Here is a 20069-nt window from a genome sequence, read left to right on the forward strand (position 1 = left end):
CGGTACTTACTTAGAAAATATGCCTCGTATAATCATTTAACAATTAATTGTAAGTTGGCTATGATTTCTTTGTCAAAAACTGATATTTGACAATGACATGAAATGATAATAGGTACATTGTTGTTTTTTGATTTAGCGGCTTGGTACATTGTTTGGTATTTTGAAGAATGTGAACTTTGATTGATATCATCTGGATATTGGGAGAATGCAATAAAAACACCTTCGTATTAGCAAGAGTAGATCATGAAGGCGTCAATCTACAAAAGCAAGCATGGAAAGATTCGCTCGGGTTCAGTTAATTATGAAAAGCATGAACGATTGAAAACTTTTGTAACAGAAGTAAATGCAAAAAAAAAATTTGCTACAGTTACTGAAAACCCACACAATAGTGTATTTATTACGAACAAGAACTGAGCTACTACGACGTACAAGGAAACTTTGACAAAAACAAAATGCCACCTTATCACATTTACTTGCAACAGATATTAACTGAAGTTGATTTCGAAAAAATACTAGCATTTTATAGGCGAGCTTTACGAAACTTTAATCAACATAGAGACTTTTTTGTATTGTTGTATTAATTGACCAAACTTTCATTATTATTTATCAACTAATCCAAATCACTTAGTGACACACAGTCAAACTAGATGGTCGTTAAATGTGTGGGCGGAATTACTTGCTATTGTACAGGGTATTGAGTTTGTTACGATTTTCATGATTATAACTTTTTAAATATCCCGTCAGAACCCTAAATTATTGAAATGGGGAAGTTAGATTGATTTCAAATATGCAATAAAATATATTTAAAAAAATGTAACTTTGATATGGCACAGCATTCTGGAACACCTTGTAAGATTGTAAATAATTTTAGAATGTGAAGACTAATAATGGCTATGATCCCTTAAATTCCCAGATTAATATCTAAAGGACAAAGGAGGCACTTTATGAACTTTATCACACCAATCAATCACCCTGTATATCTGTTTGAGTCTCAATACTTCATAATTTCTCTTGTCACAGTTCGACGTGTCGATATGATTTAATAAACATTTTGTTCGGAAATTTTTTATGTTTGAAAGACGCCTAGGTGCCTCTAAACATTCACAGTCATAATCGAGGTACGTTCGCAGTTGGTTCTGAATCATGTCCAATGTTGGCATTAAATTGATTTTATAAAACTCATACAGTTATCGTCGAATAACATATTTCGTTGCATCATTAACTTTAATCAGTTTTCAGTCAACTTTCGTTTTTAGTGTGTGATATATATTTAGAACATGAAATTAACGTTAATCATACAATCCGTTTAATAAATTTTATTTTCTGACTGATCTCCATCTTCTTGTATAACATATTTGAAATAACCTTTTGTAACTGGACATAAAAATCTTTATGTCCAAACTCTTTGGACATAAATATTTTTCCGACTTTTTTCACTAATATCGTTCACCTCAATGATCACCAAAAAATTATCACCGTCAATGTATTTTAACAATTAATAATAATTAAAACAAAACAATAAAATCAAATACAAAAATCTCAAAACTAATGTGAGGTCCGAAAAACAATTTGAAATAATTATAATATGCACTAAATACAATACTGCTAACCACCACAGTTAACAGAAAAACTGAATATTTTATTTAATGCAAATAATGGTGCGACTTTTTTGACATAATCAATCGTTCTCCGGCGACACTTTGATTTTTTACCGGGGAGAATACGAATCGCTACTTCTTTCGTGTGAATGGGTATTATAGGCGTTTCTCTAAAACTCGCCCCTTCGAGCAAGAATAGATAAAATATACTTACAGTCTAAGATCCCACCGCTTGATCTTGTAGGTATCTGTTTTTTTTTTTGATGAAATTAATTTTAAAGGAATTTTGAGAATGTATGGAATGGTTGCCTTGTGAAAATTAGCCGCAATTACCTGTAATTAAATTTAATATACTAATATGACTTGCAGCTATATGTTTTTCAGTCAATCTTACAACATTTGAAAGAAAATGATGTCACAAATCAAAATATAAATGGTTGCCAGCTCTCACTCGGCCGCAGCATTAGGGTTCTCATGTGTAAATACGTATATTATTGTAAATTAACTGCATTCACCGTTTGTTTCTATATTTTTATGCACAATTAAAGTTTTGTATACATTGAATATGAAAATCCATGGTTGCCAGTTGTACAATGGCCGCAAACAGAGGTTGTCATGATTTTTTTGAACGACTTTCGCTTCAGGTAAGTGTAAGCGCAAGAGAGAAGATGCACGCACTATTACTGTGCTATTAACAATAGTATAAAGCTGTGAAAATTAAGTTTTATTATTTTTTCACTTATTATTTATTAAACATAAATTTTTGGGCATAATGACAATTTTCATCGCTTGGGTAAAGACCCATTTTTGTTCTTATTTCATTAAGAACTACATTTGCTTTTATTATTTATTTTAACAATATTATTTTATAATTGAATACATCTTTTAGTTTTCTACTTCATCGTTTGTGTCACTATCAACATCATCGGAATCATAAGAGCTATTGTATATTTCTATACTTTCTTCTATATTTTGTTGCTGATCCGTCTAAAGCTAACTCTTGCGATGCTAACAAGATGTCTTCGACCGTTATTGGTGTCGGATCGCCAATGAACCACGTTGGTTTTAAATTTCCTTCAATCACTGACCAACCGTAGTCTTCTTGTTTGACGTTGATACAACTTGGCTCAGTTGCATTTTGCCACATACAATTTATGAAAATATTTCTTATCACTTTCTGCTTTAATGATTTCCAACAAGGTGGAATTAATTTTAAATCAAAGCGAATGACTTTCTTTAAAAATTTTTCTTTCGTCTGCATTGCTGAATATTGCTTCTGGAATATTATGTATCTTTTTCTAATACTTAGCGACGCGTCTAACGCTATCTCCATCAGAAACATGGGAGAAAAAACGCTTAAAAAATAAGCTTCAATTTTCAAGTTTATCACTCGTCGGAATGCACTAAAAAACATTTATTGAAGTTGATAATCAAAAATCATCTAGTTCTTAAGAAAATTTTGGAGCAAATGCCCATAGAGGAAAGTTCCAAGGGTACAAGCTTGGCCCAACTATGTAGAACTCTGGGCCAAGCTTGTAAGCCAGGCTTGGTCCAAGCTTGGGTAATCATTGGTATGGCCGAAGCTGAGTTAGGTAGCTTGGCCCACGCATGGGCCAATAAAAGTACGCCGAGGCTAGGCTTCCCAGAACTGGCCCAGGCTTGGTCCCTTTGTCAACTCTGGGGTTTCCTGTATGAGTGGAGCAAACTCTTCTCGTTGCACTGGGCTAAATGGAGTAAATGCTCCTAAATTGACTGAAATATATTTACATTACAAAAATGAATTAATTAAGAATAATAATTTACTTATGGTTTGCATTTGGCAATAATTTTCGTATTCATTTTTATCATTTTCTTTTAAAACGGTAAATTTCTTTTAACATGGTAGATGATAACCATGTGCTTCCATCATATCACTATTGAAGATTATGTCGCTGTATTTATAGTTTTTTTTAACGAAACAACGACATAAACTCACACTTTTTAAATGATTCGCTATTAAAATTGGTTAAGTTTCCACCTTCGTGGCACAAAAAATACGTCTCCATTTCTATAAAGCACAAATAAAAAACACTAAACAATCTTCAAGAAATTGAAAACGAAGTGTTCACCTTTCGGAAACGAGACAAAGTGGCGTACTCACCTTTTGTAAAATACGAAATGCCTAAACTGCACATAAAGTATATAAGTGTCGTAGCTACCATGCTTTGTCCTTATTCATCGCACGTAACAATGCGTGCATTATGGCAACCTCTGTTTGCGGCTATTGTGCAACCGGCAGCCATGGCTTTTCATGTTCAATGTATATAAAACTTTAATCTTGCATAGAAATTAAAAAAAAACTGTGAATGCAGTTAATTAACAATAGTATACCTGTTTACACCTGGCAACCCTAATGCTGCGACCGACTGGGAGCTGTCAACCATTTTTATTTTGATTTGTGACATCATTCTCTTTCAAATGCTGTAAGATTGACTTAAAAACATATAGCTGCACATCTTATTATCATATTAATGACATTAAAATTAATTACAGGTAATAGCGGCTAATTTTTACAAGGCAACCTATGCGTAATCCATTCCATACATCCTTAAGATTCCTTAAAGATTAATTTCATTAAAAAAAAAGATACCTGCAAGATGAAGCGGTGGGATCTTAGACTATTACTATTATACAAAAACAAATAAATGAGATCCTAAACCTTTCAATTTCAAACGCATCATCATGTAAGTCAAAATAATCATAATGCGTGGGGCAAATCTAAAACGGTTTTCATTAAAATTATTTTTAACAATTCCTTCACAAAATACAATATTGAAATCTTGACAATATACTTATCATTTCATTCCTGTTTCAATTGTCTATTTAATATTAATGTATTGTGTTATTTTTAAGTAAAATTTTCGAGTAATATCAGTAAGGTATACTTGTCTAATATGTTTTTTGCTATTTCACATTTGGATATGAAAAGTTTTCACATTATAATAAAGGATAATAAATAAAAGTACCTTAAGAAAAATTAAGTATAAATTAGTAGTGCAAATAATATCAGAATAACATTAATGGATATACACATCCCATCACTATTTTTGTAACTAAATTATTGTAAAAATAATTTTAATTACCTCGTTAAGTAATAATATTAGCTTCAAACTACATAGTTAATACAATAAGTCAAAGCAACAACAACCAAATTAGACATATAACCTACAAATACGAGGTCTGGCTATTAAATAACTGGAACTGGTTACGAAAAATGGATTTATTATAAAAATTATTCTACATTTGAATGCTCCCTTTCAATATACTCTTCTCCCCTCACCACATACCTTTACATACGTTTTTTTCCATTGATGGAAACATTGTTCAAAGTCTTCTTTGGTGAGGACCTTTAGGAGCTCTGTCGTTTTTTGCTTTAACACTTCCATCGACTTAAATCGGGTCCCTTTCAAAGCAGATCTTTTTCTAATCTTTCAAGGAAATCTAAGCAAACCCGTTAACGCAAGAGCTTTTGATCAGGAGTCAGATTTTTTGGTACAAACTTTTTTCATATGTAATTCTTACCGTAAAATTTTTCTAACCGTTTCTTTATCGGCGTTTACAGCTTCGGCAATCATCCGGATGCTAATTTCACAATCTGCACGCACAATTTGGTTGATGGTCATCTTCAGTGCTCTCTCGGCCCTCACTAAAGTGCTTACACCGCTCAAAAACAGAATTATCCCCATTGGCCTCTTGCAACAATTTATAGCACTCAATCGGAGTTGTTTTCAATTTAACGAGAAATTTGAGATTGATACGTTGTCTTCTGATTTTTGTCACACATGGTTTTCGGCAGGAGAAAAAAACACTTTAGTTTCAAACCGCTACTGCACAAATACTATAATAGTGACGGAAACGTGTTTTTGGACGTGCATAGACAAGATATTTAGATACCCAACGCACTACTCGTTTTTTACCGCACCCGTCAAGGGCGCCCTCTAGGCGTGCAGTCTCGTTATTTAATAACCAGACCTTATAGACGTTTACCTCTTTAAGCTCATTATTTAAACTAAACCAATGAAATAGTGTATAATTTTGTTGTTGAAATAATAGATTCTTACTTAGCAACACACAATTGAGTTTTCTATTCACTTGATTTGCTTAATTGATTAGAACTCTCGGGATTTTTTGAACGTCAAACAACAAACAAAACAATGGCCATTTGGGAAAGATATATTGATGTTTGAAAAACATCCATGTATCATTTGGATCCTTAATAAAACCACTTATACATCTTGCTCATTCAGAGCATAGCCCATTTGATTGAATAGAATGCATCATGAATTTCGAACTATGTACCACAAAAAGAAATAATGAGTTTATTAGAATATTTGGGATTTTTTCATAATACGAAAATAATCTTGCCACATTGTACTATCCTTGGTGATTTGTTAATCGCAACGCTCTTATCCACTTTTTTGTGTTTAAAACCACAATTCATTAGAATTGGACGCAATCACTCCACGTTGGGAGAACTGTAATCTCGCTAATCTGGTAATTTTTTCTGTTCCACTACAATATAACAAACATGTTCTTATATGAATTATAAACGGTGTCGTATATAAACTTCCTATCAATATTAAAGTACGAATCAACTAAGAAAAGGCCAGACGCGTCATACCTGACAAAGGCCGCAATAATTTCCTTCTCTCTTAGGCCCATCCCATTTATGTGACAGTGGCGTTTTTTACGATTGTTCGGTATTTTTAATATAGAAATGCAAGTGCTAAATAGACTGGCAACGCTGCATGACTGCCGCATGTTCTAAATCAGAATTCGAAGGGAATCGTCGCGTAACCATGGATCTCTTACCATTGCGAGTCCCTCTTCGATGTTGCCAAGCTTAGGAAGGAAAGTACGGTAATATTATAAATAATTTGCGCTTATGGATGCGCAGAAGCATAACCGACCGAACATCGGACATTCAGCATTTAGTATTGTTCGTTGTTCAGTATTTAAATAGTGTGATTTATTGTGTTCGGTGTTATTTTTAGTTTGTGCCATAGTTTATTCTACAGATAGCACTGTTTTTGAACATTAGGGGCAAAATCGTTTTAAATAATGTCCAAAAAAGTTGGAAAGCAAGGTCTTATTATACGCAGCCAAGGACGAGAAATCATAAGCAATATTATTAATTTCATGAAAAAAGAGGCAGATGAAGGAGTTACTATTCCTTTGAAAAATTACAGGTATGTAGCAAGATTTAATTCGAGAAGTAGGTTGAAGAAATGCGGAGTTTACACATTTTTATACAGGCACCTACTTGAGTGTCATATTTTAAATTAGAATATTAACATATTTTGATATTTCAGGGAAAGAGTACTAGCTGCTACTGGGGTGTCAAAGTACACTTTTCAGAAGATATCAAAAGAAGCTCAAAAAGTTGAGTGGGGAGGGCCAAGCACATCTTTTCAATCGCCGAAAAAAATACGTAACACTAAAAAAAGAAAGCTGGATCGTACTTCGCCAGATCAGATAAAATCTATAAGAGAAATTATCTACGATTTTTATGTACTGGAGAAGAGACTTCCTACGTAAAAGTGTAAGAAATTGTTTTAATTAGTATTATAAAGTCATGTACCTACTTAGTTTAAGGTTTACTGTTGTTACTATTCAATTTAAAAGAGCAAACGTGCAATGCTAAATTATGATGAAATTACAGGTGTTTTGCAGAAAATTAATGACCGGCAAATCTTGACAGAAGCAATAAGTATAAGCAGCTTGAATCGGCTCCTTAAAAAAATTGGTTTCAGGTAATAATGGCTAACAGAAAATGGATTACCAGCAGACCCCAAACTAACAAAACCAGAACTATACCGCATTTTTGAAAAAAATAAATTTCGCTTCCCCATAAAGTACAAACTAGACGAACTGTTACAACAACATGGGCACCGTGTACTACGTTTACCTCCTTATCATCCAGAATTAAACCCGATCGAAAAAATCTGGGCATTAGTAAAAAATTGGGTAGCTGCGCACAATACAACATTTAAACTGTCCGATACGGAGGCACTCGCTAGGCAAAAATTTGAGGAGGTATCGGAACAAGAGTGGTATAATATTTGCCAACATGTTAAAACATATGAGAATGACCTTATACAAAAAGAGCACATTTTAGACCACACTCTAGATCACTTAATATTTACAGTAAATACGGGTTCATCGGAAGAAAGTGAGGACAAAAACAGCGAGGATACTAATAGTTCATTAGAGGATGAACTAGGATGTTCGTCTCTAGTTTCGGATAGCGAATAATGTTTTTTGATAAAATATTACACTCAACATGTGCAAAAACTGCGTTTATTATAAACATACCATGCACACCAAACCTCTATGCAATAAACAGTTGCTATTTCTATAAGATACTGTGTATATATATATGTATATATATATATATATATATATATATATATATATAAAATTAACTACTGTACCTACTGTAATATATGTTTAAATCCTTAAAATATATTTTTTTTTGTATTTTTTAATCTAATAAATGTTTTATTGCGAACTGCATTAATTTTTATTTAAATAAGAACCTACGCCACTGGTATATCAGTCTGAAGCGGCGGAGAGGGAATATTTTAAAGTGAGGCAGACGATTACTAATTGATGACGCCTGTGGCATTTTCTTAGTTGATTCGTACTCTACCCAATATTACAACTCAATAAACAAATTATAAATTCAATACAGTCCTTATTATTTAAACAAATTGGTTCTTCCAATAGAAGCAACAAACGATAAATGGAAGTTTTAATCATTTTTTGTTATTTTGATTGCATTATTAGATTAATGAATATTTTCTTTCTCAAGACAATGAAATGTATGCAAAATAACTTGTTGGGCTTGTGCCACATTAATATGAACATTTGCACAGACAGTACAGCGGCACTAATGGCTCTGCCAAGCATGACCACCAAATCAAAGTTGGTTCTTTAACGCTACTCAAAAAGATAGCTGGCAAAACGGCAGTAAAGCTGCTATGTATTCCTGTATATAGGGGTCTCAGGAGCAATCAAATTTCCGACGACCTGACCAAGCTTGGATGCAGTCAACCATTGACAGGGTCCGAACCTGCAATGGGAATCCCTTACTCGCAGATTAAGAGATGGCTTGAGTTGTAGGAAAGAGTTATGGAACCAATAATTAGGCTAATCTTCATAAGTGAGACAAATCCCTCATACAAAGCAGCAAAAATATTGCAGCTCAGTAAACAGATACACATTCTATGAAACTGGCAAGCTCTTATGGTCACTCAGAAGAAAATCCGAGGATTTGGATTAGTGGAAAAGCCTTTCTTTGAAGCCATCAACATTCGAATAATTTCCCAATTTCGTAAAGCTTCTGTATGTGCCCAAGGAGACTGCGACAGGATTACCTAGGCAACTAAGACCGGCGGTATTCTTAGGAATGCCACCGAATATTAATAAAAATTTCAATCTCTGCGGAATGATTGATTCGGGTTCAAAAAGGCGTGCTGACGTTCGGAGTTATCATCAGTGTTTTTAACCGAGATTGTTACAGATAGGAACGAATTAATTTTCACCTATCGAGGTGATTCAATACTTTGTGTGCATTAAACGACCAACGGGAAAAGATTTAAGTTGTTTATTTGGTGGATTTAACAAAAAGTTTAATAAAAAAGTAATAATGTGTGAGATTTATGGTTATAAAAATTCACAATAAGAATTTTGCAAATACCAAATCGACAAGAATTCTAATTTCCAAATTATCACCTTTATAAAATTTATACAGGTTGTTCCAAATTAGCGAAGAGTTTTTACAACAGTGAAATACGAGTTACGTAAATAAATGAATTCAATGTTTCAAAAATTTCCCTAATTAAAATTAACAGATTATTAAAAATGTAAAATATTCAATTTGATGTTGGGTTTTATCGAATTTTGTGAAGAATAAATATGTTTCACATTTCGTCTTGCAAATTTAAGTGTAAAATAAATAAACAACCTGATCTTCTAATTGTTTGACATATTCTATATATTTTACTTGGAGGTAAATTGAAACGTCCAGAGCATTTAGAATTATAATATGTTTTAAGCTCTAAAAAATATCAACTTCTTTTTTTAATGTATTTTCATTATACAAGTAGTACAAAAGTCTTGCAGAATATATTTTTTAAATAGATAGCCAGTAATATAAACCAAAGCATTACCATCTGTACTTGAAAGATTTCTATATTGGCTTGTGAAAACTTATTAATAGTTACCATTGGTACATCGATATGTTTATATTTTTGTAGAATATCAGAAGATATATTGAGCCAAACTGTATTAATATCTTTTTTGCCATTTGCACCTTGAACATCATTGAAATATTCAAAGTAAATAGTTTTTGAAGGCCCTACAAACTTGGATTGGGGTTGTATTCGAATTTCCGCAACAATTTCTTGCCAACCCAAAAGAATTCTCCAGACCATCCTGATTTAGGTTCCTTGTTAAGAGAAATGAATATTTTTTGCATTTCAGGGTTGTAAACACACAAGTTTAAAAAGAAGCATCGGTGCGGATTTGATAAACATTTTCTAAAAAAATAAGATAGCATTTATACATTTCATTATATATAAGTACTTTTTTCTATTAAAAGCAAAATTTTTTTGAATATGAAACAAAAAAATACGAAATTATCATTCTGATTATTCGGCATTACTTTTTCGATATTTGTTTGGGTTGCGACATCTGATGATATTATTGGAGGCGCATCTGAAATATTGAATGCTATATTTTGATTGTTTACAAATCCCTATGCCTGTTTCAAACGTTGACATCAAAAATTATTAGTAACAATTTTACTTCTAGATGGTCATAGAAACAAAAATATTATACAAAATTCGAAAGATAACATGAATCTTCTTTAACATAGTAAATTGTTTAGTATTCACATTAAAAAAAATTAAACCAGCTACTTACCGAATTTAATCTTTCGAACAATGAAATTTTATTGTAGTAGAAAATACTGTGCGATTGGTTACTTTAATTTAAAAAAGAATTGCTATCACTACGTCCAGTAAGGTATATTTATGCATTTTCTCTACGACTCGACGTGTATGAATGGTGACTTCGAGCGATCGAAAGTAGCATCCGATATTCAAGTAGATAGGCATAACAAGGGAAGGAGCCTAGATTGAACCTTCTTCTTTTAATATTCGGTGGTAATACTAATAATTTGCAAGTCTTTGTAATTAACTTTATATGTGATAATATTTTCTCATTATATATACAATTTCATTATTAATTTGTGCAATTCAAGTTTCCTTTTGTTCAAAAAAGCCTATTTTTCAACAGAACTAAACAACTAAACAAAATATTTATCCTTTTCAGACTTCAGACTCTTGGTTATTGAAACGCGCGTCAGACAGTATAATTGTTAGTGTTGGTGTATTGGTAGTATAAACAGTGTGTTTAGGATATCTCACATTGTCACTAGAACATAATCTTTTGTTTATTAAGCACAAGATTTTATCCGACCTAGAATTTTCAAAAAATAAAGGTGATGTTTGGGTATTAATGTAATAGTATATTGGATTTTCCATTTAAATAATGATTTTTCGTTAAACTTTGATCAATTAAAAATACATTTCCTGCATTTACCTCCATTTGCAACACGTGCAGAAGCGCGAAACAAAAAACTTATGTGTCACGTGTAAGTATTAATGTTACCAATAACAGCTGAAAAGTTCAAAATTACCTCCCTGAGAGTACATGCACATTTATTCGTTTTATGGATGCTATGTATGGTTAAAAAATATATATGTGCAGGTTCAACTTGCCCAAAAGCACTACATCATAAATATGGTAATAATTATATGAACATACAAGGGTTGTTTGGTTATTTGAAAAGTTTATACCTCAACCTGAAGATGTCAATTTTTATCAATATAATTTAGGAAATGTATTTGCGCATGCTTTGAGAGATTCTCACTAAAATTTCAGCCATTGGATGTTTCTGTTTGACAATCGTATAAGAGTCATACATAAAGATTTTTTGAAAGTGGAAAAATTTTGCTTTTTAGTCAAATTAGTTCGATTACTCCAAAAAAGGCTAAGGCGTATGCTTCGTTTGGAAATGTAATGGCGACAGTTTTTTGGAATAGTTATTGTGTTCATCGACTATTTTCAAAAAGGTGTAACAGTAACAGGAGAGTATTACGTATCATTGCTTGATAAGTAAAAGGGAGACATTGTAAATAAGCGACCATATTCACCCGATCTGGTCCTTGAAGTTTCACATACAGGTGAAAAATTTCCATCAGATGAGGACGTTATTACATATGTAAACACCTATTTTGAGCGGAAAGACGGGTAAAAAAGTTGAATCGTCGCTGTCAAATGTCTATACACTTAAAAGGACACTGTGATGTAAAATAAAAATGATTTCTATGGTTTTTTTAACTTTAAAAATTATGAATTCTCCTAATATGTCATCTAGTCATCTTTTGGAATTATAACAAGAAATTGATCATCTATTCGACTATTTCATCATCATACATGTGTTCAGTTTGCTGTAACTGTACATTGATATTTAATTGGTTTTACTAATCCTATACTATGAATGTAAACTGCGTACATAACTTTCTTGACAAACCTTTAATTTTTTCGTAATTAGCGGAAATGGTTCGTATGTTTCGCCAATTGTTAACACACATATTCTAAAAAACGTGATCTAGTTTTATAGAAAAAATTCTAGTTTTATTCAACACGCTATACGACATCAAAACGATTGGAAATACAACAAGAGAAATAATTGTAGTCCAATCCTGTATGAATAGTTTCTGCTAATTTCTTAACCCTACTTGGCTCTTCATTTTCTTGGCACCGGCATTGCCCCTAGTTAAAACACACATGTACATCGTAAATATGTCTCCTGGTGTCCGTGATCCAGCTGTGAACAGCCATCTCTCCCGTACACGTGGCGTTGCTCAACGCTCCCCAGCCAGAAACGGGCCCCGGACCCCGCCGCCGCCCTGGCCTCGTCACATCCCTCATTTCATCATCTCCCCAAGAAGCCAGAAACCAAGACGCGGCTACTTTCCTGCGCAATTGCATCTCATGTTACACATTAATAGTATAGTAGTAGCGGTACTTTCTAAACAATATATATATATATATTTATATATATATATATATATATATATATATATATATATTTATATATATATATATATATATATATATATATATATATATATATATATATATATATATATATATATCGAAATGTCAATTTTGTGTGTGAAGGAACGGATTGATTATTCACATTTAAAGCGTTCATAACGTAAATAATTATGAAATAAAGGTCACTAAATAAGGGCGCGCATACGATATATTTAAGTCATTCTGCCAGAAAGTTGGAACCAGCATTATGAAGTAATCACAATAACATACTAAAAAATGATGCTTAACTTAATAATAAAAAGTTTATTACATATTATACATATTGAGGGTGTTCTGCCACCATTACCACATTGACAACTAGATATATGAATTAATAGATTACCTACCACATGAATATAAAAGTATAATTTGTTTTCACTATGTATAAAAATTTTCTATGGGTACAGTCATTGGGTAAATATGAACCATTTTGATATTAGAATTCTAATAATAATGAATACGAAAGCATAATTAGGAAAAAAAACACAAACTATGACTTTTTCAGTTCAACTTTTCTTAAATAGCATTTGATCATATCATTTCATTAAATAGACTAATAAATTCTCGGTTCCACATACATATTACAAATAGAAAATTTATATTTTTTTAGTAGGTATCAACGTAAAAAAATGTTATGTCTATCAGAAGTTTGATTCATAGTGGTTTACCACGTAGCGGCTTAGTGAAAGTTTTTTTAATTTCTAAAACAACTAAATAAAAACAATTTTCATAAATCTTGTCCGGGAAATCAAACATTGAATATGTATAGGGTTAAATTGAGTATTCTGGAACCATTGGTGATACTTATACTGAATACCCTGTTTACACAGTATAAACAGGATGTATAGATTTATCGATTTCATCAATACCACGATGCCCTGGATTTGGTTACAAAAAAGGAGTGATTAAATCATTGAGACCATTTCCTTAGTTAACAATGGGATTTTCAAGACTACTAGTGTATGTTTCGTTGCTACCTGCCGCAAACATGGATATGTTTGATTTTTCTCAAAAATCAGATTACATTAGCTGGCGTAACGTCAAACTTAAAGTGACACAATCTCAATCGGGAGGTTTTTTTTTCAAAAATAATTATTTTTCCGTTTTTTACCTCTAATTTCTTGCCTAAAACACGTTGTTCACTGTTTACAATTAACATAGGTCTGTGGTTTACTGAATAAAACAGGTTTGTGTACAAAACATTTGCTTTTTCAGCTTGGTCTCCTTGAATTCAAAACAACATTTCTCCAATTTTGTATCCCTTCAAAAAAAAAATAACATTTGTAGATAGATCTTTGGAATCAAATCGGATTTTCCAAATTGTTATTGAATCGTTTTTATTTTTTTGTTGATAGTCAAAGTGGATTATACTGTGTGCATCCGACAAAATAGTTGCAATGACTTCATTGTCTGATAAACTCTCATTGGCTTTCTTGAGAAAAACCTACTATTTTGACTGCTGTTTGGATTCTGGTATACTACAATGGGTCCATGTTCCGTGTACGGTTACGAAAATGCACAAAAACTCGTCTACATTGCGATTGTGTCGACCATCAAACACGATTGTGTTTGTGGTCAATTATAAGCAAAATCGACACCCATCTTACGTCAAGCTTTCTCAAACTGAAATATGAGATTCTTATGATTTCCACAATCTACCACACTTCAATCCCTAGTCGTACACCATATCGTGAGTTTTTTCCATTGTTTCTGGTGTGGAAAACTCAACTGGGCGACAAGAACGTTTTCTATGCTCCACAAAGACATTTAGTAAATCACTTAATCTTGGTTTGAAAGGTAGTTCTTTCGCAAAAATGCCTAATGAGCACATAGAAAACACGGTTTTAAACGCTTTTTGTAGCTTGGTGTATGTATTTAAGTAATGGAATCTTTAAATTCGATTTTTGAGCAGTTTGCAATGGTGGATAAAATTTCCAAACTTGCCCAAGACCGGTGAAAATACATAATTTACAAATTATATATAAAATTAATTTAAAAATAATGAGCATAAAATATACATATAATGAGCGGTTTCTTATTGGGAACGTGGCAAGGAAACACCAAAGTGGACTAACTTTAATATATTTTTCGAGCTTCCATATTATATATATTAAAGTTGGTGTTTCCTTGCCACGTTGCCAATAAGAAACCGCTCATAATATAGCTGGCAGAGACTTCTTTATAATTCATGTCAACTTTTGTAAAACATATTTTTATTGATTGTAAAACCCGAACGTTAATTAGATGAGGACATATTCAGTTTAAATATATGACCCTTTTCAATTCTTGCCACTTTTCTTTTTCTAATGAAATCATAACTGAAAATAAAAACTTTGATAAAGTAGTCAGCCAGGAAGTATTCGTCTACCAGTAAAGCTAGTAACCACGGACACGATCGCATACCGGTTCTTTAACCGAAAATACCGTCCAAATATTCAATACCATTCAAATTCAACATATTCCTAACAATCTTGATAATAAAAATTTTAATTGATAAACTATTAACTTAATATTAATTCATGCAGTTAATTTCGTTGACTTCATTTTTAAACCCTTTAAATCTAAAAAAAGTTGATGATTAAAAACACTAATCCTAGCGTCTTCAGGTGTTTATTGAAACGTCACCGCAGGGATCTGTCTGTCTACTATTCCATTTCCCTTCATTCCAGTGTATTCCGGAATCCTTTGGAATTTTACAACACTCTGTAGAGTTTAAAATAATTTGAAAATATGAATGTTGAACATATCTACTATTTTATCTTAATAACAAACTTGAAATAACTCATATACCAAACTATGTTAGTACAACCTGCAGCATAATTGTATTAAATAAACAATCCTAGACATTCACAATTTTTATGGCATCTAGTTGAACGACCCGAAATTATTTTCTACTCAACCCAATTTAAAAATCAACATTAAACTAACAAATTAAAATTACTTGATGACAAATAATACTGAAATGATACTTTTATTTCATGCACAAAATTAACAGTAACTTTAAATTAAAATTAAACTAAGAGTTCGCCAACTTTCTACTTCTTATTTAATTCCTCAATTTTGTGAGGTATGAGCACAGAATACGTTATTTAAGTCTGTATTGGTGGTATGTTTTGTTAACAACAACCTTGTCCTTTGCTTATGAAAATATTATTCGCGTTATTATGCCGATTTTCGCCGTGGTGTTTTATTTTCAGAATTGATATCAAAAAAATAGAAAAAAGCAGTGTCTGAAAGTCAGCAATGCCCTTGCATGGAACACTAACGGACAATAACAGGAGCTTTCCACGTTTGTATGACCAAAACGATCCATAGAGGGAATTTATATTGGTTATTGGTTTACCGGTAATTTATAATTATCGTTAATATAGTACATAAATCAAAAAATTACCACCAAGAAAATTTGGTTTAGTTTTATTTTGGCTTTATACTGTATCATCGTAATTAATTTCATATTTGGGAATACCACTTCTACTAATAATGTTACTGCCATCATTACGGTTATTGTAGTTTGTTGTTTGTGTAGCACACGTCAACTCGACACAGTCATATTTTCTCTGGAAAAATAGTTACTCTAATTATATTTTCGATGGCCAAAAATATGTTTTTAAAAATTTATTTAACCCAAAGTAACAATTACCTTCACAAGCGAATTACTATAATTTATTGAATGAACTATATATTCAAGAACGATACATATATTCATTAAAAAGTTATTTACAATCATTTGTATTCATAATAAAATAATTGCTGACAAAGTGTTTATGATATTTGATCCTATTGCGTTTTATTTAAATAATCTTCTGGAATTTTCTCCATGTAACTCCTCCTTCCCTAAGAGTGAAAAATGACGGTATGACGGTATTTCCCACATTTTCTTTTCTTCCTTCTTCTAATTCGTTGTCTTCTTCTCTTCAATTTCTTCAAATTTCTGTTTTCTTACAAATTTTCTTTTATATTTTCGAATTAACCATAATATTATTAAAATTACACAAATTATTATTATTATTGCAAATAGTCCTATTTATACATGGCTTTGCGGATTATAAATTTCATGAATTGGTTTTATATTTCTAGCAATTTTGTTTATTTCATATAATTTGTCAAAATCTATGTTGGTTAAATTTGGAGATTTATAAATTTGATTATTTAAAAATTTGAAGTTTAATTTCGGTAATATTATCGATTTTCCTTTTTTAATTTGTTGAGTTGAGAATAATTGAGTTTCTATTTGAATACTACAGTTATTTGGAATAATTGATGGATAACTTATTTTCAAGTAACGGTCCGAAACACATTTGGAAATCATTTCAGTCTGTAAATATGGAATTACTAAGAGTTCATTGTTTGTCACTTGTTCTAATATATTTTCTTGGATATTTATATCACTATTTTTAGGAGAGCGTCCATTTAACAATTCAACAGTACAATTGTCTTTTAACTTAAATGTTTCTTTGCAATAATATTTTTCATCTAACGCTGCACATAGATTGTTTTTCAGGATTTAGGCGGCCAAAATTATTTTATGTGATATTTATATTAAAAAATAGTTACATAAAAAGAATTCTGTGTTTGGAATAACTTATCGAAATTATTTGTTGGTGCACGGAGGTTAGGCGCACCTACTTGTGATTATTTATCAAAAAATATTTTATTCGAGATCGTAGTTGATTTCAAAGTGTTTTTTAATATTATATTGAAAATACATATGACATACTCACGGCTTTCCCCAAGGAGGGACAGCTGTCTACGTTTTAGTAATACTTTCAGGTATTTATTATTAAATAAAACAAAGTTTATTTTGCTCTAATAAGTAAGTAATTATATTATATTATTTAAAGGATCTTTACATTCGTTATAGAATATTAAAGTTACATAAGATAAATAGATAATCACTAAAAATAATCAATCATACATTGGAAACTTATTCATCTACATTTAAATTTTCGCCGCTTTTATCAATTTACATTGGTCGGTTTGGCTCAGCAGGAATTAATAGCTGCATTGTCTCAGACAAAAATAATTTTGAAGCGCTTTTTTTTGGTCTTTCTCATGGAACTAAAATGTTTATTGCGGGACTCAGCAGCTTCTTCCGAAAGTTGCTCTATCGGCAACAACGAATTTTCTATTATTGAAGCTGCATGATTAAGACCTTAAGCATCGTTGGAGTCATAAGATGCCAGCCATATAACTCAACATATAGTTTCGCAGTTTCCATGGCGTATTTATCATATTTTGCTACGTCAATCTTATGGCCGCTTGATATGGTTTCTAATATCACTTTTAATCTAATAATCAAATCATAACTTATCCCAGTGATTTCTGCAGCCAATTCAGGGTTCTCGAAGAATCTTCTGCTGGTATTTCCATCGTTTGTGTTTCCGAAGTTTCTTTTTGGCATATCGACTAAGAGACCTGTCTCCTCTCTAAATCTTTGTTGAATATCAAGTTTCTTCTGCTTTTCTAGATTTTTTTCTTCTGTTCGTCTCTCACAGGCAATTTATATGCTAAATGCAGCACACTTTCGAATATCCGGATTCTTGCATGTAATACGGAAAGGCCAAATTCAAGAGCTCCAGGGCATACATCATTTTTTTTTATTAAATCATTAAAATCTTTTGATGTAGCTCCACATATATAACATCTGCTGGTCGATTTGGTGTCTGTAGCTGCATTGCGATTGTATACTCGAATTTCCAAATATTTTATTAAGGTCTTCGAAGCATAATGGCTAAAGTTCAATATTCACATGAGAGAGGTCCCCAGGTTCGAGTCGCACTCATGCCTTTTTTAGAATGTTTTTACTTATTTAGTAATAAATATTTAGGTAGCATTTATAATCGGTGTTTACGGTGCATGCCAAAGAGAAGAGTTGACAAAACTAAGAATCGAAAATATTGAAGATGAGGAAACAATCCTAATAATTAGAATTCCTGAAAGTAAAAATGGGACAAAACAGGTTCTTACTATTTTAAATCCAACTAATTCAAAAATAGATTATTCGGTTTGTATTAGAAAATATATTGCTATAAGACTTCCTATAGTAGATAATTCTAGATGCAGATAAAATATGCAAATAATAATTGCACAAAACAATCAGTGGGCATAAATAAATTTGACAAAATGCCATCTATTACAGCAAAGTACCTTAATTTACCTGATACAGCTATGTAAACAGGACATTGTTTTAGATTAGAAGGTCATCGTCAACCATGCTAGCGAACTCTGGAAGAGACTTCATAACGACCAGAAAACACGGAGACTGGAATTCGTCTACAGTTGCAGAGGGCTACGTGGACTCTACATTAAGTAAAAGGAATAATATTAATGGATGATGATAATATCTCTTATACATTCGAAAATAATTGTCATAGGATCATAGAATATAACACTGTTTCTACTACACTCACGCTCTTAACCGGCAATTCTTCATCCCTTGGAATAGCTAACATTAGCAATACTACTGCAGTTTCTGAGTATACCCACTGGCGTCGCGATGGGGGGGGGGTAGGGGGAGCCTCCCCCCATACTTGCAGGGGGCAGTTGGGAAAGTTGAAAATTTTTAGGCGAGTTGGGAAATTTAGGATAGGTAAAAAATTACTCGTGTAATCGTGTAATTATACATATCCACTATGTCCTTCTAGGTTTACTATTCTCTTCAATACTAATAAAAGATGCTAAAAGAAAATTACATTGTGTCATGTCTAGTTTTTTGATAACTTCCTCAATAGCATACTGATGTTTCCTAAATGCGGTGTAAGAAATCCATAAGAAGGAAACCATGCCCTTTATATAAATAAGTAAAATCTGCCTATTATATTTTATCAGATTTTTGCGAGATTGCTTTAGGTAGGTACTATCTTAAATATCTTCTCTGAATTGCTTGATGAACGGATGAACCCATTGTCCATTGTGATACTTAAAAGCCAGATTTATGTTTTTATACATATTTTTCGCTCTCTAATGTCTAATGCTAAAGCTTAAAACACCTTATTTGATAACGTGGAATACGGTATTCTTACAACGTCTATTTGCAAACTAGTATTCACTACTAAGTTCGTAAAAAATGCCTACAGGACGACAATGGCCGAAGAAAGGCTAAGTTTTTTGATGCTGATGAAAAGCGAGAATGACTTGGTCGACAATATGATTCTAAAGGAAACACGAGAATCCAATTTTCATAAGACGATGGCCGCGAAAGCCTTAAACAACTAGTCTTGTATTTTAATATTTCTAAAATTAAATTTTATCAGACTCTTT

At 32.0% G+C, this 20069-nt stretch overlaps 2 protein-coding genes across 4 annotated transcripts in view; both read left to right on the forward strand.

Moving 5' to 3' along the window:
- The window catches only part of LOC130450599 (myocyte-specific enhancer factor 2), a 226818-nt gene that overhangs the window by 36104 nt on the left and 170645 nt on the right, over positions 1 to 20069 (forward strand). The gene's annotated exons all lie outside the window — the stretch shown is intronic.
- LOC130450600 (uncharacterized) lies at positions 6235 to 7442 on the forward strand. Its single transcript, XM_056789075.1, has 2 exons — positions 6235 to 6826; positions 6950 to 7442. Exons 1-2 carry the CDS (start codon positions 6699 to 6701, stop codon positions 7173 to 7175), a joined length of 354 nt encoding a protein of 117 aa, XP_056645053.1. The 5' UTR covers positions 6235 to 6698; the 3' UTR covers positions 7176 to 7442.

This window comes from Diorhabda sublineata, chromosome X, assembly GCF_026230105.1.
Source record: "Diorhabda sublineata isolate icDioSubl1.1 chromosome X, icDioSubl1.1, whole genome shotgun sequence".
In the NCBI taxonomy this organism is placed as follows: Eukaryota; Metazoa; Arthropoda; class Insecta; order Coleoptera; family Chrysomelidae; genus Diorhabda; species Diorhabda sublineata.